This window comes from Camelina sativa, chromosome 11, assembly GCF_000633955.1.
Source record: "Camelina sativa cultivar DH55 chromosome 11, Cs, whole genome shotgun sequence".
Classification (NCBI taxonomy): Eukaryota; Viridiplantae; Streptophyta; class Magnoliopsida; order Brassicales; family Brassicaceae; genus Camelina; species Camelina sativa.
Window position 1 is genome coordinate 48,800,602 of NC_025695.1, and position 20,595 is coordinate 48,821,196.

Below are 20,595 nucleotides of genomic sequence, written 5' to 3' on the forward strand. Positions count from 1 at the left end.
AAACTATCAGGTTAAGGATCTGGCTCGGGTGTCACTTAAAGAACATGAACATGTTTATATCGATGTGGATGAAGGACGAAAAGAGGTAACAATCAACACAACTTATGTTATTATCTTTACTCACATTTTACTTTATTACCGAAACAAGCCTTTTTCATTTTGTGGAAACTGGAAACTGTAGGTTACAAATGAAGGCTTGGAGCAAGGTTATTGCGTTGTGCCAAGTGCTAAGCGATTAATTTTTTTACTGACCTTCTTGAAGAGGTTCCTTGGGAAAAAGAAAATCATGGTGTTTTTCTCTACATGCAAATCGACAAAGTTCCATGCGGAACTCTTTCGATATATCAAATTAGATTGCCTTGAAATCCGTAGAGGGATGGACCAGACCAAACGAAGCTCAATATTTTTCCAATTTAATAAAGCGGAAACGGGTATTCTGTTGTGTACTGATGTTGCTTCCCGTGGTCTTGATATTCCCCATGTGGTATGCTTCCTCCACATTCTGAACTTTGAAAATGTCTGAATTGGTTGTTGATCTTTAATCAAATCTCTGTGATTATTGTGTGCTTTGTATAGGACTGGATTGTGCAGTATGATCCCCCTGAAGACGCTAAGGTCTGTTTTAGTTTTTTGGCAAATGCGTGTGAAAATTAGTGTTAACAAATCACTCATTGTCTGAAATGTTACTCTCTTATTATCTAGACGTATATTCATAGAGTTGGTAGAACCGCTCGTGGTGAAGGAGCAAAAGGAAAGGCTCTGCTTGTCTTAACTCCAAATGAGTTGCAATTTATTTGGCATCTCAAGGTAATTGTTTTCATTCAATAAAATTGTAAAAATTTGAGAAATTTTGATTAAAGAATCAACATATTGTTTTTTGCAGGCGGAAAAAATTCCCGTTGAGCAACATGAATTTGAAGAAGGGAAATTGCTCAATGTGAAATCTTTTCTGGTAAAATATTTTTGCTCTTTCTTAAAAGGTTTACTACACTGACGAGACAAAAAGTTTAGAGATTTATTTAAAATGTTATTGCAGGAGGACTTGATAGCTAAAAACTATGCATTGAAGGAGTCAGCAAAAGAAGCATACAAGACTTACATTGCAGGATATGATTCTCACAAGATGAAAGATGCCTTTGATGTTCACCGACTCGATCTCAAAGTAATGGAATCTGCAGCATAATACACAACATAATGAAATGTCATGAAATCGGGAATACAATCTGTTTCTGTTTTCTGCCTCAAACGTTAACTAGAAATCTTTGTTTTTTTTTTCTGCAGGAGGTTGCGGCTTCGTTCGGTTTCGCCGATCCTCCCAACGTTGCTCTGAAGATAGATCGAGGAGGGTACAAGAGTAAGAGAGAACCGGTTAATAAGTTTAACAGAGGTCGCGGCGGTAGAGCCGGCGGTAAAAAATATGAGAGGTATTAAAAATACAGACTAAAATTATAGTTGCAGAAGAACCAAGACAACGTCGTAGTTAGTATAACTGGCACAAGCTTTTTACGATTGTTGTATCTTTTTCTTGGTTCTATTACGATTGTTTTATCTGGAACCAGACAAAGGAAGACCAGTGTTGTGACTGTTGTGCCGTTACTTAGAAATTTTGATCATTTTTTTTTGCAATCAAACTCTATAAAAATGGCAGTTCCTATGAAGGCCTTCATATATGGGTTTGAAGAATATTTACAGCATATTCCAACGGTAGGATCATATATTTGGAAGATGACTTAGACTGTTATATATAAAGAAAAGAACACTGGATGTCACTCCCATCACATCACAATTCATCGACATTAAGCCAGTCGTTTGAGTCTTTCTTCACTTTCACCTCTTCTAGCTGAACCCAATCTGGTGAATTTTTGTTTGAAGAATCAGAACCAGAGTTGGTAACTTTCTTGTAACTCACCTTCACGTCTCCTTCATCCTCTTCTTCTAAATCACTGAATGATACATCTTCGTCGTCTTCACCAGGAGGATGATTTGTGTTTGCTCTTCCTTCAATGGCGCCGACAGATGAAGTCTCTTCTTCATCGTTCAACCAATCATCTGCATCGTCTTCTTCCTCGTCATCCACTTGCACATTGATTAATTTAGATGAAGAAGCAGTCTCTTCAATGACAGATTTGTCAACAATTTGTATCTCCTTGCTCTCAATTGGGTGCTTGTCTGTTTGAAAGTCGGATGACTTTATCGTACTTACGATTCTGACAGTTGCTGCTTCTGGTAAAGGTTCATGAGGCACATCAAGAGGTTGTTCCACAATGACAGCATTATTAGCTTCAGAACTCCCTGCTTCCATAGGTAATTTGTTTGTTTTCTGTAGTTCGTGTGATAACATTGCTCTTGCTTCGAGTACCTTTATATGCAAAGACAAATAAAAACATTAGTGACATGAACAATAAATTTATCTAACTTTATCCCAGGAAACCTGATTGACTTGCTACCATCAAATCTAGCACCACTTGTAAAAACTACTTACAAATCTAGCAAACCTGATTGATTTGCTATATATATACTATTCAATAATGAGGATCATTGTTTTGACACAAATTCGATTACCATTATACTATCTAGAAGAGCAATGGAGTTGAGAATCCAACATACCTGAGGAGTAGACAGAAGCAAAGCATCGTCTTTACTGAGTATAGGATGCACGAGAACAAAGTAAATCCTCCAGAAGCAATTCTCACTCATATATTCAGGACAAAGCTCAATTCTCAAAGAAGCCAAGCTCGGTGCAAGCCTCTCCACGGCCAAGGCATGCTCATATTGAGCATCGCTCATCTCAAAGTCTGCAAAATTAGTTGAAAACAAAACAAACCAACACCAAAATCATGAAATCATATAAACTGAAACAAACTTCACTATTCCTTAGTTGATTAGCACAGACTGAGAAACTTACCATTAAAGCTATCATCTTCCTCATCAGGTATAGGAAAATCCAACCAAGTCTCAGGATGCATCGCAAGATCCTTGGCAAAGGAAACTAATTCCTCTGTGACTCCAACATCCTTGTCGTAATCCTTCAAATCCACATCTTCTGAGCTCAATTGTAAAAAATTCGAAGCAATCTTAGTGAACTCAGAAACAGGTAAGTGTACAGAGAGCTTAGAAATCCCAGTCCTCAACTCAGAAACAGGTAAGTTCCCAGAGAGTCTCGACATCCCAGTCCTGAATCTCCCACCAATCTCCGCGAAATCGTTCTTAATCCCAGCAATCAGATCCTCATCTCCACCTTCCCTCGCGTGATCTGTTCTCTCCTTAAGATCCGGAGACGAAGGCGGTGGTGGAGAGAGGAACGAAGCTACTCCCCAAAACTGGCTTCTCAAGGTTTTGGTTAGTTCGGTGATGTCTTCCTTAACGCCTCGAGGAGACTGTGAATCCGATATCGATTGATTCGAAACGGTCTCATCATCACCACCAACTCGTTGCTTCTGATCATCTTCATCGTCCTCATCTAGCTTGAGTGAGTTCGCAATGGATCTAGCTAACCAAGCCATATCTGAATGAATCTCTCTATCTTCTTCTTCTTCTTCACACAAGTTGCGATCGTGATACTTGAGAAATAGAGATAATGAATGAGAGAGCTCCGTCTTAATCAATCTTAACTTCTTAAGCTAATCTTAATAATTATCTAATTTTAAATCTTTTATTAATATATTAATCGATTTCGTCGTGTTGGCGTAATTCCAATTTAGAGCCAGCGAAGATTCACCGTCTTGAATATTGCTGGATCTAATACATCAAAGCCCATACTAAGGCCCATTTTAAGATATCTCAGAAGCTTCGACGTTTCTTCTTCGGTTCTTCCATTAGCGCCAATTATTTTTGGTCAAAAAAACACAAAATCTTTTCCAAGATTGGTAACTGGTTAGATTTTATTTTCCAGACAAGAGCTCTCACATCAGTGACATCACACGCGTTCAGATACAATGTTCAGAGCTCTCATATCCAATTAATTATATAAAAACAGACAGTTATGTAAGAACAGAGATATAAACGTGTCTTATTGGACAAACAAACAGTTGTAACGAGTCACAAGTCAAATCATCCCTTTCTTATCAATTGTTCATTTTTGCACAGTGATTCAAATCATACCAATGCATGTTCATAGAAAGACTTCTTTTTCTTTTCTTTTTTGTGCCCCTCCACAAATCTGAGACCCACCCACCTACTGTTCTATCAAGGATCACTTGATTTATTTCGTCAATCAAGATTTGGTCTTTTCTTACATTTCTTTTTTTGTTTAACATAACCATTATGGTATTAAGAGTGTAAAATTCATATGCCAAGAAAAAGAATTCAGAGACTAATACTTTTTTTCAATTAAGACTTAAAATAAGCTAAATAAGATACAACAAGAGGTCAAAAAAATGATTCCTTTCTTCCATCTATTTTTCTACTAAATGTTGAACCAAACACAACAAAAAAGATCTATACATTTTGCTTCATCTTAACGATTATTCCATTTACGAACCAAACTCGTTTCAACCTCCTAAAGCTTATCCTGCGAATGTGTACCACCAGATCAAATAGCTTGAAATCTTCATTTATATACGTCAACAACATGGGGCAGATCTTGCGTTGATCATTGACTCGAGAGGGTGAAAACTTGATTTATTGGATTGTTCTTGTGAGTTTACATTTGGAGATAAACATTGTGTCTGAAAAGTGTAGACTACATAGCTTCAACAGCTCAGCGGAACGTTGCTTCAAAGCAGGATCACATCCACTTTGGATCACAAGCAGAAGCTTTGCAGCCAAACCAACTTCGACAGCAAGAGACGAACATTCTTCAGAAGCTAATTTGCAAACTGACCAAAGGATCGAAATCGCGTAGTTTGTGCATTTCTCAGATACTCTCATCAGTAACCTAACTGTATTCGGAATCGTGTTAACCGAATCTTTCAAAGCGATCCTCCCTTCGCTTTCCAAACACAACGAATCCAACACGAACAGAGCTGATTCCAAACTCTCAGGATCCAAACATGGCAAAACATCAACCAACTGAGGAACAGCTCCAACCTTAACCATCAAGTTTCTAACTTGTTTATGAACCGAAACCGATTTGAGCAGCGTCAACGCCGGGGAAACACCATTTCTTCGTCTCCTATCTTTAACCAATCTCATTAACCCAACAAGCAAACTGTGACTAGAAACAAGCTCTGCTCTAAAACTTTTCTCCTCAACCAACCTCCAAATCAATCTAGCACAGTTGATTTTGGTTTCAATAGAACCATCACTCAACATATCAACCATCAACGAAACCCTAGCTGGTTGCATCAACCCAGCTTTGGAATCAGAGTCAAGCTCAAGATTAACGAGAATCGCAATAGCCTCAGATCCAACAACGTGAGAAGTAAAAGGACTTAAAAGAGAAGAGATGACAAAGACTCCACCTTCATCAACAACAGTCTTCTTAGCGATCGCGTGAGCCATCACAACTTGCTTAAGCTCGCTTAAAGCATGAACCTTTGCTTTCCCTTTAGCCTTTCTCAACGTGCCCAGAATCTCAATGGCTCGTCCTTGCACGTCTTCGGAACGTTTCTTCATCAAGACATACTTTTGAGAAAACCAAGTGTAGATCAACTGGTGAAGCGTCTTGTTAGGAGTAACCAAATCGTCCCAAAGCTCTTGCATCGTCGTGGGGCAAGTACAGTGCCCTAATTTGAACCATTTGAGAATGTTTGACCTCTCGTAGGTTTGACCAGTACACAAGGTGACTGGATCTTGCATCGGCTCAAGAGAGATGGGACAGATGAAAACAGAGGGTACTTCAGGTAATTCGAGCTCGGAAATCATCTTCTTCAAATCCAATCGCTTCTTCTCGTCGGCAACAACCACCACAATTTTCCCATCTCCGCCGCCGCCGCAACCACCGAGAACACCGTCTTTAACCGCCGTGTGTAGATCTAGGATATGCCCATCAAACCCACCATTCTTCGAAGGATGAAACATTGGCATTTTCGACAAATTCACCCCTTTAATTAAAAAAAAAAACAGAGCCTTTCTTCTTCTTCCTTCCTTTGTTTTTTTTTAAAAAATGGGTCAAAAAGGAAACATTCAACTCACGTAAAAAAAATAATACAGCAGTGTATCATAAATACATGATTAACTGATCTTTTTAGTTACGGACTTACAATTACAGATTACAGATCAAAGTACTACGAACATTTCAGTTCCATGTTTTCTTAACAGAGCACTCTCTTCACATTGTTACTGAAACTAAAGCAATGTGTTATGTGTGTGATTTTGCTAACTTTATATAAAAGAGGGGTATAATGGTCATATTAAAAAATGATGAGCAAAGAAAATCTCGCACGGAAGTCAAAAAAGCTGCGAAGAGTCTCACAGTTTACCACTAAACTCCAAATACCCACGAGGACAGGTTAAGGCACGTGCGATGATAATTTCAAGGCCTATTTACTCACTTAAACCTTTTTTTTTTAATCATTCATTATCAATGCTATTAAGCCTACTAACTTACTAGTACTAAAAAAAAAAAAAAAAAACTTACTAGTACTAAGCAACCCTCGATTTTTGTTTACTTACTAGAAAGAAAAATAAAATTAGACTCTATAGTAATAAAATCATGTAAGAAACAAAACATTACTCCTCTCTCCCTTGAGAATATTGAAATGGGATATAACTGTCACTTGAGAAATCCGTTAATCAGGGTTTATTATAAAAAATTTTGAATGTAACTTTTTTTTTTTAATAATTAATAGTACTTGTAGTTTCTTTTGTAGGCGTTAAAGTGTCAATTCCTAGATTGGCACGAAAAAGAAAAGAGGAAAAAGTGTAAATAAAGGGATGTGGGGCTCGTGACATGCAAAAGCTCCAGCTAGACATTTGACCATGACAGTGTGTGTATGTATGTGTGTTGCTTTGACTGTACGCCTCGATCGTGTCTCTGTTGGCTCCGTCCTTTGACTGCTCTACCTGTCACCACTACTTATCGAGATTTAACTTTATTTAAGCAGTGTTTGAATGTTTTTAATACAAATTTAACTAAACTAATGAAGATAATGTTTAGTAATAAGCAAAAAATTGATGGGGAGTGTCAGCAGAGAGATCTGAGACCCATGTGTTGTTTTTGTTGGAGTTGAGTACCATGCCAGATAATGCAGAAACTTTGATATTCCAAACACATTTTTCAAATTTTTAAATAACAACACGGATTCCGTTTGAATTATGTGTTTCTGATATCAAATCCCCAATTAATGCTGTAAAAAAACAATCATAATAGAAAGGAAAAATTCACTAAAATTTGGTCTCATCTTTTATAATATTTTTGTTTAATTAAATTTTAAATATAAATATATTATACTGATTTAAAAGAAAAAATACGAATTCAATATGTTATCATTATCAATAGAGAGGCAATGAATGATTTCGGTGTTGATTTGAGTTTCCCGGTCAAACTAGTAAACTTAAAGCGGACCGGCAAGAGTTTTAATTCGATGTGACGTGTTTTGTAATAACGACTAGTGTCATGTGATATTTGAGACTGATTGTGATGTAAAAAAAAAAAAACCAAATACTAGAAGCTAATAGTACAATTAGTATGTTTAACTAATAAAGGGAAGTTTCTATGTGATAAGAGGGTCCTAGTGACCCATAAGGACAGGCTGTTTAGCGCTGTTATACTGCTTTTGATTAATATCACGACATATATTACTGTTGGGCTTCTGTTTTTTTTTTCTTCTGATTATTAAATTAGAAATGAGTTCTTGAAAATAGTCACTAATTTTTGAATTAGTTGCCTATATTTATTTTTTAAAATATATATAAATATTTTAACATGATGAAACTGATTTATTTTTCCGGATGTATCTGCCAAGTTATATACAATATAGCATCGGCTCATCCCGATCATTGGTTACATACTTACATTGAACACGATTAGCAAGATTGGGTTAATGTGTTTAAGAACTACTTTATAAAAAAAAAAGAATGGTCAGAATATAAGTTTTGTTAAAATGTAAAAAATAAAGATGTATTTTATATTGGGCTATAAGGCTTCTGAATGATAGTAAAAAACGTTGCACGCGGCCTTCGTACATGTTAGGAGGATATTAAGCCCAAGTCATTAAAATAAAAAGATAGAGATGCGAAATTGGGTGTGTGTTTTTTCTTTTGTTCTTTCTTGTTGTCAAAGATGTAAAATAAAAAATTTAATATATTTCGTCCGATGTATTATTATACTATATCGTACAAGTTTCAAATTGACTTTCGAAAACTTTATTATAGGTGGTACAAGTTATATAATAAGAAATTTATTGCTTTCATTTGAAGTTGCCGAACATACTGAATCCATGTGAAATATCGATTTCGGAAGGAAAAAAAAAAATCAAAGGTGTACCCAATACCTTATTTGACAAATTGGTTTTAAATATCATATCGCTGCCTTGGATTAGAGGGAATCAAGTCGACAGTATCAGTCTATAGTATTTTTGGACACTCTTTTTTCTTTTTCGTCCAATGAAATCTTTCACACATCCCGTCGTAATATTTCAGTATTTTTAGTCATTATGAAAGAAATTTGGTGTCCTATCTCAATCCATCGAACAATAATAATAATAAATTCGACTTAAATATTTTTTTGATAACGTGTTTAAATCACATAAGGACTACTTGGCAATTGTTGTTTAATTATTGATATTGTAAGCAAGGGTTAAGCTTGAATATGGATAATCCCAGAGCTTGGTACTTATTTTTCTAGCTTAAAACAGTCCACGACGTTACTTCGAAACTTAATAAAAATAAAGAAATAATATTGCCGGCCCATAGCTTGCAACTTCATTCTTTTTTTTTTCTACTTAAACAAAGTATAGTTTCATATTTGTAAACTTTTAATAAGATAAGTATCACCAAACTGTAAACATCCAACTTGATAATTAACTCTGAATTGAAATAATGCATTTATAACGAAGTCCATACACACGGCATCCTCTCTTCTCGCATCTCTCTCTCTCTCTCTCTCTCTCGCTCTTTTTTATATTTACTGTTTTTATATCAATCTTCGATTCATTTTCTTGGTTTCACTTTTAAAAATAATGAAAGCTAAAAAAGAGATGAAGAAAGAGAGCAACTTAGCAAGGTTGGTGAAATCTCCGGTTCGTTTCTTGATCATGGCACGTGACGCTTACATACGTAGCATGACGTCATGCTCCGCCGGATTCATCCGCGGTGGTGGTGGCTGTGGCTCCGGTGTTTTTGGGTTACCGGCCGGTAGTTTTCAAATCTGCGAAGCTCAAAGCACTGCTCTCCCTCGTAGCTTCACCTTAAACTCTGCCACGACAACACGTGAACGTTGTAGATTTGTCTCGAGCGGCGGAGAAATCTCGGTGGAGACTACGATGGCGATGAGACGACGGATGGATCTTCGGAGAAATTATAGCTGTGCGGCGATGGGAAGGATCGATGAAGACAAGGTTTGTGATGAGTTTGAAATTGAGGAATCTTTATTCGATTATAGCAAAAAAAGAAAAATCGGTGGAGTTTTTACCACTCATCAACAATAAAAGAAAAAACCGAAGACCAAATTTAAAATATCTCTTCTTGTTTTTTTCTTTCTCTCCCATTTCTGATTAGATTCAAAATGCCAAACAGCTAAAGGAATGGATTCTGTGTGCATTTTTCAAGCGTGCGTGCTTATCAGATTTCTTGTTTTTGTATATATGTAAAGTTCAATATCAAAATTCACATAGATCATGGACAAAAACAAAATAAGAATAGGAAAATTCATATATTGATATGATCATTTAGTTCCATATATCTTTCACTGATATTTAAGGTACTCGACTATAATGTCAATTTCGAATTTTCGATACTGTAGTTACCTTTCAACAAACACTATACAGTATTGCTATTAAATGCGAGACATGTTTATGAGATCATGGAAATAAACATGTTTATCCAAAAAAAAAAGGTCAAACAAAAAATGAGATTATGTTGTCAAGGCCTTTTTTATTTCCTAGGCGTCAGAGAAGTCCATTTTACGCAACGTCAACACAATAATTGTGCGTGTACATGGAAACAAAAGTTTTGGGGCAATCGAAACCGGACACAAATACGAGGTTTTCCACACATCTAGAGTACCGTTCGATCGATGTGTTACAACCGTATAAATTTTTATTGTTACTGATTAAGATTATTCTTTTACAAAAACTTAAGATGGATATTCTCAATCAGATTTCTCAAATTTATATAAACAAAATATATCATGAAATTTTTGTAAAAATAACTTTATAAAATTAGACAGAAAAAGACTGCTTACTACTGTTAATTATGTTTGAGAAAATCCGTCTAGTCCGCATCTTTTTATGGGTCTAAATGCTAACCGTAGTCGACCGGGTGGACAAATCTGTCTGCATACCGTTAGTTGTAAGCTACTTTGAGATTAATGTGGATACGTGCCAACACTTCAACTTTGTGATTAATGTGGATACGTGTCAACACTTCAACTTTGCTGGTTAAAATTTTGTTTCGACTAACGTGTGGGTTTAGAATGTTTCGGCGTTTTGTTTTCTGTTTGTGGTTTAATTCTAGTGTTTTTGCATTTGCGTTGGGGGAGGGGTCCAGTATTGTCGCTACGTTTGCACCCTCTACATACATCTAATACACACACACATGCACCCTACACATACATCTAACACATACACGCCTGCACCCTAAACATACATCTAATAATAACACACACACACATGCACCCTAGACATTCATCTATACATGTATCCCATAGAGTTTTTTTAGTCTACTACTTACTATACATAGAGATTTAGTCTCTCGCACCGCACCAATCAAGCGGAAGATGAACAACGTGAAGAGTACAGACTACATAGACATTACACAAGCGAATCAAGCTTCTGTCGTTTCACTGCCAACTCTACATAGTAAAATCCCTTTTTCCTCTGTCCATCCTTCATCAAATAACCAAAAACAAAAACAAAAAACATTTAAGACATCATATAATACCAAAATATATTTCTCAATCAGAACTCAACAATCGTTCTACATTTTAGGCAGAAACAGAGCAGTATATCGAAACCAATTTTTAACGTTTCTAGTATATTCCCAACAAAAACAAAAAACATTTGAGACATCATATAATACCAATATATATTTCTCAATCAGAACTTAAAAATCGTTCTACATTTTAGGCAGAAACATAGTAGTATATCGAAACCAATTTTTAACGTTTCTACTATATTCCCAACTTACGATATATATATATATCATTTTTGAACCTCAAAACATAATACTATGAAGACAACAACATTTCAAGACATAAACATCCAAGCCTGGTTTGCAGAAAGATTTTACTAGCTTTAATCTTATGATTCCATATGTTTATTCTTTTGAAATGGTTTTATCAACAGCTTTGTAAAACATTTATTTTCTTTTGAATATAATTTAACATTAAATTCAAAAAAAAAAAAACATTTCAAGTCCCCTATCTCAAATTTTTGTTTTTAACACCCACATACAGGAGCTGGATTTTAAAACATGGTCATTAATGTTTCCAAACTATATAAAATAAGTCTCTAACACACTAGTGGTAGACCAAAGAAAATAAAATGAGCGGAGGAGCCTTACCTTTTACAATGATGATGCCTCTCTGCCTCTCTCTGTTTGTCTATGAGCAAGTGAGAACCAAACAGTGGTCGGAGTCGGAAACAGAATTAAACAGCAGACAAAAAATTTAAGAGCTTAAATGCGTTTTGAACTTTGAACGAAACAATGAGAGGAGTATACACTTATATTTATAGGGGTCGAAATCCATACCTTTTAATTAAAAGAGAATAAAATTTTTATAAGTTCATAACGGTAATAAAAACTTAGTTGTTTCTAACGTTCATATTTTCTGTCGGCAACGGCAACCAACGTTGTCAAATCTTTAAGTGACAGAATTTTTAAAATAATGTCTTTGATATATAGCATTTTTTTATTAAATTGTATATTGTTGTTAGAGAGAAACTAGTGTATATTAGGTGTTATTGTTACAAAAGAGAGTAAACATGATTTAATGAATATTAGGTGTTACTTGTTAGTGTTACAAATTTGAAGACCAAAAGTTATGAACCTTGCTAGAAAAATATTATATTAACATGGAAACATTTGGTTACACCGTGACTCCACATTTTAGTTGCATTTCAACTAATACTAAAATATTATTAACCGCGAGAAGGATGAAAATAAAAAAAAAACTTTCTAACGTTCATATTTTCTCTCTGCAACCAACGTTCGCCTGTCAAATCAAATCGTCAGTGATAGAATTTTTTAAATAATGTCTTTCAAAATAGCATTTTGTTGTTAGAGAGAAACTAGTAAAAATCAAATGAGAGTAAATATTATTAGAGAATTTGAAGACCAAAAGTTACGAACATGGAAACATTTGCTTACGTGACTCGAAATTTTAGTTACATTTGTAATACTAAAATATTACTATTAACCGCGACAAGGATGAACAAAAAAAAAAACCTCTAAAACTTAAGGGACTAAAAACAAATAATTGAAAAGTTGCACATATTAGGAATCTGACGGCGATTTCGCTGCCGAGTTCTGGAGCGATCTTTGAAGATGCGACGGCGAGAAGAGAAGCGTCGGGAGTTTCACGAAGCTCTTCTTCAAACGCTTTATCCTCCTTCATCTCCACCTTCTCCTCCTTCCTCTTCTCCGTTTCCGGTACTTTCTCATCCTCTATATTTGATTTGAGTTTTTGAAGAAAAATAGATATTAAAATTGGTAACGCCATTGTTTTAACTCTGAGTTTTTCAGGTAGAGGTTGTTAATGACGAACCATTCGATGTAACGCTCATAAACCCAGGTAAGAAGACCAATGTATTTTTTTACGTTTAATACAAGTTATTTTACAATTGGAAATCAGAGTCAATTTGTTTTTTTTTTTTTTTTTCAGAGGATTACTTGAAAATTAATTCATCCATCAATAGAGAAGACAACGAAATCGGAGATGAATCGGGAAATGCTGAGAAACCGAGTCGAGCGCAGAGAAAGAGGTTAAGGAAGAAGATGCTCAAAGAAGAAGCAGCTCGACGGAAGAAAGTTATCGGACCTTTACTTCCGGCAGATGGTAGAAGAGTCTTCGTGGGAAATGCAAGCGGGATCAACGTTGAAGAAGAAGATTCTGATAGCGAAGAAGAAGAAGAAGCTAGTGAAAGCAAAACCTGCTCACAACCTGTTCGAGTAAATGCCCCAGAGAAGAAACAAGGTACAGCTTTTTTGACATTTTTCCCCAACTAGATTTCATAATCACAACTGTACCAAATTCATATTAAGGGTTCTTTTGAGTTCAATCAAAAATCTACTATAGCTCAAGTTGTGGAATTGTTGGTGCAATTAATTTCAAAGCTGTCCATTTTTGTGTGATAATTATTAGATTACGTCTCTGACTCTTTTTTTTTTTTTTTTTTCCCTGTTTGGTAGAAAAATTTGGTGACAATGATAAGACCAGAAAAGTGAAGAAGAGGAGAGAGGCTAAGAAACTGGCCAAAGTAATTAGGGTAAAAAATTCATAGATCTTTATGTAAGAGTTAATTAGCCTTTTCTTTGATAATAGAAGGGTATATTACTAAATTTGTAATTCTCGTTTCTGAAGTTCTAATGAAACTCCCTTTATACCCTTATGAAGTGGATTTAAGTTAACATCGCCATTGCTATCGTGCAGCTCTAAACCCTAAAAACCTCAACTTTTTTCTTCTTCTTCCTCTTCCGCCACAATCGCACGGAGACGTTTGATCTAATATGGCGGAACTAAAGCTATCTGAGAGTCGGGACTTAACCAGAGTCGAGCGAATCGGCGCACACTCACACATCCGAGGACTGGGTCTCGACTCAGCTCTCGAGCCGCGAGCTGTCTCCGAAGGAATGGTCGGTCAAGTGAAGGCGCGTAAAGCCGCCGGTGTCATACTTCAGATGATTAGGGAAGGTAAAATTGCGGGTCGGGCTATTCTAATAGCGGGTCAACCCGGAACTGGTAAGACCGCGATTGCTATGGGTATGGCCAAATCGCTTGGCTTGGAGACTCCTTTTGCGATGATTGCAGGAAGTGAGATTTTCTCTTTGGAGATGTCCAAGACTGAAGCTTTGACTCAGTCTTTCCGTAAAGCTATCGGCGTTAGGATCAAAGAAGAGACTGAGGTTATTGAAGGTGAAGTTGTGGAGGTTCAGATTGATAGGCCTGCTTCTTCTGGTGTTGCTTCCAAGTCTGGGAAGATGACTATGAAGACCACGGATATGGAGACTGTGTATGATATGGGAGCGAAGATGATTGAAGCTTTGAACAAGGAGAAAGTGCAGAGTGGTGATGTCATTGCCATTGATAAGGCTACTGGGAAGATTACTAAGCTTGGAAGATCGTTTTCTAGGTCTCGAGATTATGATGCTATGGGTGCGCAGACTAAGTTTGTGCAGTGCCCTGAAGGCGAGTTGCAGAAGAGGAAAGAGGTTGTTCATTGTGTGACTCTTCACGAGATTGATGTTATCAACAGCAGGTAATTTTACACATTCCCTGAATTGTGAACATTGTTTATCCGGATTTAGGTACATGCATGACCAATGTAGGCTGTAAATTGAGATTTTCTTATAGTGATTTTTAGGTATGATTGGGAATTTAGTTGATTTGGTTCACTAAGTTCAGTGTAGATGTCTCAAATGTGAGGTTACTTCATTGGTTAATATGTCTCAAATGTGAGGTTACTTCATTGGTTAATATGTCTCAAATGTGAGGTTACTTCATTGGTTAATATGCTCTTGAAATTCTCAAGCTCATGTTCAATTTGGACGTTTCTTCAGCAATGTGTAATCAGGGCACTCTCTGTAAGTAACTATTCTGTTTGTGGTAATGTTTGAATCAATTTTGGTTGCCAAATTGATCTTTGAAACATGATTGGTAGACCAAAAAAAAAGTAACTTTTTGTATTTCGTACTTGTTCCTCTGCAGGACTCAAGGTTTTCTAGCCCTTTTCACTGGCGATACTGGAGAGATCCGATCAGAAGTCCGGGAACAAATCGATACGAAAGTAGCTGAGTGGAGGGAAGAAGGAAAAGCCGAGATAGTTCCCGGTGTTCTCTTCATCGATGAAGTTCACATGCTCGACATCGAGTGTTTCTCGTTCCTCAATCGAGCTCTGGAAAACGAAATGTCACCAATCCTCGTCGTGGCTACAAACCGAGGAGTCACCACAATCCGTGGCACGAACCAGAAATCACCCCATGGGATCCCAATCGATCTCCTTGACCGTCTTCTCATCATCACTACCCAACCTTACACAGACGAAGACATAAGGAAGATCTTAGAGATCCGTTGCCAAGAAGAAGACGTTGAGATGAATGAAGAGGCCAAACAGCTTTTGACATTAATCGGACGGGATACTTCTCTAAGGTATGCGATTCATCTTATCACCGCGGCTGCATTGTCTTGCCAGAAACGGAAAGGGAAACTCGTGGAGGTTGAGGATATCCAGAGAGTTTATCGATTGTTCTTGGATGTGAGGAGATCGATGCAGTATCTTGTTGAGTATCAGAGTCAGTATATGTTCAGTGAACCAATCAAAACCGATGAAGCTGCTCCAGAAGACGAACCAGACGCTATGCAGATCTGAGGATCCCATCTCTGTTTGCCTATGTATTTGGTGTTTTATAATGATATCTATGATTAGGATGTTGAACTCGGCGGATTTATGTTTGGTCTCCTTTTTTTTTTTTTTTAAGTTCTAACGACTGTCAGACTAGATCATGATCAACATCAAGTAATCAAATATCTATATATTTATTTTTAAACGAAAGATATGTCTTTTTTATTCTTAAAACGACATTTACAATGAGTAGATGCTTTTTTAGCGTTATTGTCAGAAGGCCAGTGATGAGGTATTAGCAAGTATGAAGAATTTTCCGAGTTAAGTGCAAAGAGCAATCTGCTGAGGAAAATTCATATGATGAATTTGATGAGGAAGTTGATGGTGAGGAAGTTGATGATGAGGAAGATTCATATGGACTGAAGATTGGAAGGATCCATCAATATCCATTGTTTCTTCCTCGGAAGCTCCACAAATTCTTAAGCTTTCGCGCCAAATATGTACCATCATACAGAATCATCGCTAAACATTTCTAGTTTTAGCAATCTTCTCCTCCCTATATCTACAATACAAGGAGGAGAGGACTGTTAAACTCATAATTATCGGATTGTCTGTTAAGAATGCAATAGAAATCATTGTTTTCCCTTGAACTGATTTTTCTTATCTTGAATTTCTATCAGAATAGCGTCCCCTTGGACTCAGAAAAGCTGAAGGAGCAGTTGTGAGTCAAACTCTCTATATTCAGAAAACTATAAAACTAAATTTTGAACTTTCCACGAAATTTTCATTTATTTTAACATTCTGAAAACATGTAATTCATTTTATTCTCAAACAACTTCTTGCATACATATTTTCTTAATCCGTCCCAGCTTTAGAACACACATTTATTCATTTTGAAGAGAAAAAAAAAAGAACTTACACGACTGTTAGACTAGATCATGATCATTGATCAAGATAAGTAATCAAAACTATGGATTCGGTTTGGTACAAATTTTGATTTTGTTTTTAATTTGGTCAACTTAATTTCGGTTCAGTTTGTTTCATTCGGATTGTACAAATCAGTCTGGCCTTTCAGGATTTTTAATGGGCTTAAAGCCCAATATCATTAAACAACGCATGTATGCGTGTGTAGTGCGCAAATTTGACACGCATGCAAGTCTCTTCCTTTCAATCAGACTGAGACTATCAGAGAGAGAGAGAGAGTAATTAATTAATTACGAGTGTTCTCTTAGCAGACTTCATCAGTTTTTTGGTAGCGTGTTTTGGTGTAACGAATTTAATTTGCTTGGTCGGGTCAATTTCAACTTATTTAGTGAAAATTAACAAATTTATGAATAAACGTGTCTTCTTTCTTTTGCTTTTTCTTCAATAAATTTTTTTAAAACAAATGGCTTATGGAACTAGAGTTAATGATAAGTCGCCAAACAAATGGATCCAAACTCAAAAAGAGTTTGTTTCGTCTAATTTTACACCTCGCTTAACAAGTAACTTTTAAAAAAGAAGATCACACATTGGTGAATACTTACATAGTAGTGTAAGTTACTCGATCAAAAATGGTGCTATCATTTATTTGTATCATTTTTATTAGAAAATAATAAAAATAAGCAAATCCAATTTAGAAAGTCGAACAAATCTATTGAAAATAGAGACGGTATAAAGGGGGAGTTGCAGTGTCTTTTTGATACTGCCATTGTCATATATAGGGTTATCAGACACCTCCTCGTCTCTTAAATCCGACGGCTCTAACCTGAGAACCACGTTAATCCAACGGTCACTAAACCACTTTTATGGGTCCCACACTACACATTCTATCAATCTTTTAACTGTTGCCGTAATTCCAAATCAACACGCTTCCTCTGTAAAAATTTTGGAACAGCATTTACTGTAAATATTTCTTTATTCTTCTCATTTTCATTGATCTAACATAAATCATAAATCTATATTCCAATAGTTACTGCATTTATAACAGAAGCTTGGGGGAAATTTTCTTTATGTAATATTTGCATAATTCGGCAATTGTTTCAAATTACTTTTTTACATACGAAGTCCAAAATACTCATAAAGACATGAATGGTTATAAATATACATGTAGATTTTGTAAATAATCATCTACGTTTAAAGTTGAACATGTAAAATTGACTGTGTGAGGCTCAGCTCAGATATCGTTTGTTTTAGAGCGTCATATCGCACATTAAAGCCATTAAAAAGAAACAATTAATCCCATATGAGAGAAAGATTTGACTGTATATAAAACAACACAATTTAATACATTTAAAAAGATTTCTAAGTTAGCTATCAAATCATCAATATACACTTTCTACTTTAAAATTGTTGACTAATATTGGTAAAAAAAGATGGTTTGGTCATTAAATTTACAGTCTATTTTAGTCTTTAATTAAATACCACATAAGGCTCTAGTCAACTTAATAATTCAAGAGAATTAAACATGTTGTTAATCAATTAATTGGTTGCGATATGCAAGATCCTTAATACTAACATTTATTAGTTTTCGTACTATAGTATAATTCAAATGTCATTGTCATTACTAAACATCAAAATTAAAAATAAATAGATCGACCACCCCCAACCTCTTTATTTATTCTTCTCATTGTGGAATTGTCGACATCTCTTTCATTTACAACTTCTCTCTGTCTTGTGTTCTTTTTTCTCTACTTCCTCTTTTTATCTAAAAATTAAATTACACAATTTGTGTGTGTTCAATCCTTTTGTATCAATCTCAAGCGACCTCTTTTGTCAAAACTGACAAATTCCAAATGATGAAGAATCCTGACGTCACTATTTATTAAAATCAATACTACGTACAAAACCTTTTTCTTATTTTATATATACTACTCCTTTAAGTTTCAGACAGGAACCCAACAAATATAAAAAAGACAATAATGGGGAATTGTCAAGCGGCGGAAGCAGCGACGGTTTTGATTCATCATCCGGCGGAGAACAAGATCGAGAGGATTTACTGGTCGGTGACAGCGAGTGACGTCATGAGATCCAATCCCGGTCATTACGTTGCGGTGGTTGTGACGTCACCTACTATGAAGAACGAGAAAGGATCTCCATTGAAGCAGCTCAAGCTCCTTCGTCCTGACGACACTTTGCTCATCGGACATGTCTATCGTCTCGTCAGCTTCGAAGGTATACATTGTAACCTCTGTTTTTTTCTGTTCAAAAACATCCTCTGTTAATTTCTTTTGTTTATTTTTTCGTCATGCAGAGGTTTTGAACGAGTTTGCGACGAAGAAGTGTGTGAAGCTTGGGAAGTTACTGAAAGACGGAGGAGGGCTTGACTTGACGAAGAAGAAGAAGAAGAAACACAGAAAGAAGTTGGATCAAGAAACGGGCCGAGTCAACCCGAATTCTGATTCGGATCCGAACCAAGATGGCGCTAATGATGCGGTAAGTGCATGTTAATTTTTTCATACCACGTCCAATTTTGTTTTTTTTCTTTCTGTTTATTGTATATAACATATAGATATATTATTTGTAACATCATATTCATACATGACTGGTCCCATGGTCTCATTGCTTTCATCGTTTTGTCCTTTTACCATTATGAATCCTTATACCAATGCTTAATTCAATTCGACCGATCTTATAGGTGGCCGGGGAAAACGGGGGAGATGGGTTTCTTAGGAGGAGTCACGGCGGAGGAAGAAGTGGCGGTGGGTGGAGACCAGCTTTACACAGCATTCCGGAATTTGGATCCTCATGAGAGCTCTTTAAAAGCCGTAGATATTCTTAAAGCAGCTATCCGACAACTTTGAAAGTTTAATGTAAAGCGATGTTGTGTTACTATTTTGTGTTGCTTTAATGAGTTTCATTCAGTCTCGACAAAATTTTCAAGAAATTCAAAATCGTTTCAATTGTTCTAATATTTGAAGGAAAAAATTGAAATATCCAGAGAGTTTTTACTTTTTAATATATTGGAGACTACAAACGTTGGAATTTGTATATTGCATTACAAGACCGACCCAAAAATTACGCACATCAGCGAAATAGTGTTGTTGAAATATGATTTTTAGGTTATATGTTACTTTAGGTATGCCTAGTATTTTATCAATCCATAATCTTGTTCAAACATTTTTTGTTTTGTGACGTGATACCTTCCAAATAATTGTATATTTGTTACAATCCAAAGACTGTTTTTTTTTTTTTTTTGCTTAAATGTTGTGCCCTATATGTACCGGACTTACTGATTGTATTACCGATTTTTTTTTCTTGTTTTGCAGATTCAAGATTCCAGTAATCATTTGCTACTTTGAACAATGTACTTAATACTTGTCAAAGAAAAAACGATGTATGTAATAATTAAAATGTAAACCGACAGTTCGTATAGATTTGGATATGGTTGTTGTGTTCGACCTAAATTAGTTTTTTTTCTTCTTCTGGGTGCCTAATTAGATTTTTATGTCATATCGTATATTCTAATCCAATCATAACGTTTCATGTGAAGATGTTATGCGTAAACAACCGGTCAACTAACAAAATGATAAGCGTTGAGCGAGTTTTAAGGCAATGTTCATTATTGGATCATTAGGCAATGGTAAGAAAGACGTAAATGTAGTTTGCTTTTTAAAATATGGTTGGCAGCTCATTTGGTCGGCCTTTTTTTTTTTTTTTTGTGTGTGTGTCAATCATAGTTACGCAGTCAATAATTCAGTCGACTAATGCAACGTTTCCATTTGGTCAGTTAACTCGACGTAACGTAATCAACGGTTCAATCATTTTCAGTCTCATTAATAGTCGACCATAAAAATCATCGAAGCAACCATATTTTAAGCAACACGCATTGGACGTAATATTCTCACATACAGACTTAATTTAAATTGCAGCTTACGGCCAAACGAACGTATACAGACGAATATTGTGTCACATTTGCGAATACTTTCCAGTGAAATTTTGAAGGCTAGGATTACTGACAAGGGAGTTTTAAAGGAGATGATTGTGGGATACTATCAACTTCTTCTTGGTACAA

The 20,595-nt window shown here is 35.8% G+C and overlaps 6 protein-coding genes across 6 annotated transcripts; 4 read left to right on the forward strand and 2 right to left on the reverse strand.

The window, feature by feature from the left end:
- LOC104729085 (DEAD-box ATP-dependent RNA helicase 27) lies at positions 5–1,654 on the forward strand (the record flags this gene model as incomplete). The annotated part of the gene is made up of 7 exons (XM_010447977.1): positions 5–85; positions 182–484; positions 577–615; positions 703–807; positions 884–952; positions 1,037–1,162; positions 1,282–1,654. Coding segments are annotated over 7 exons (873 nt in total), but the record flags the coding sequence as incomplete, so codon positions are not given.
- On the reverse strand, positions 1,635–3,629 carry LOC104727254. The gene is made up of 3 exons (XM_010446311.2): positions 2,906–3,629; positions 2,608–2,795; positions 1,635–2,359 (listed from the first exon to the last, which is right to left on the reverse strand). Exons 1-3 carry the CDS (start codon positions 3,501–3,503, stop codon positions 1,781–1,783), a joined length of 1,365 nt encoding a protein of 454 aa, XP_010444613.1. The 5' UTR covers positions 3,504–3,629; the 3' UTR covers positions 1,635–1,780.
- Positions 4,366–6,425, reverse strand: LOC104727255 (U-box domain-containing protein 31-like). Its single transcript, XM_010446312.2, has one exon. It carries the CDS (start codon positions 5,965–5,967, stop codon positions 4,621–4,623), a length of 1,347 nt encoding a protein of 448 aa, XP_010444614.1. The 5' UTR covers positions 5,968–6,425; the 3' UTR covers positions 4,366–4,620.
- LOC104727256 lies at positions 8,887–10,836 on the forward strand. The gene has a single exon (XM_010446314.2). It carries the CDS (start codon positions 9,063–9,065, stop codon positions 9,528–9,530), a length of 468 nt encoding a protein of 155 aa, XP_010444616.1. The 5' UTR covers positions 8,887–9,062; the 3' UTR covers positions 9,531–10,836.
- On the forward strand, positions 13,512–15,706 carry LOC104727257 (ruvB-like 2). Its single transcript, XM_010446315.2, has 3 exons — positions 13,512–13,529; positions 13,694–14,519; positions 14,969–15,706. Exons 2-3 carry the CDS (start codon positions 13,771–13,773, stop codon positions 15,627–15,629), a joined length of 1,410 nt encoding a protein of 469 aa, XP_010444617.1. The 5' UTR covers positions 13,512–13,529; positions 13,694–13,770; the 3' UTR covers positions 15,630–15,706.
- On the forward strand, positions 18,208–19,516 carry LOC104727259. The gene is made up of 3 exons (XM_010446317.1): positions 18,208–18,755; positions 18,835–19,016; positions 19,219–19,516. Exons 1-3 carry the CDS (start codon positions 18,503–18,505, stop codon positions 19,330–19,332), a joined length of 549 nt encoding a protein of 182 aa, XP_010444619.1. The 5' UTR covers positions 18,208–18,502; the 3' UTR covers positions 19,333–19,516.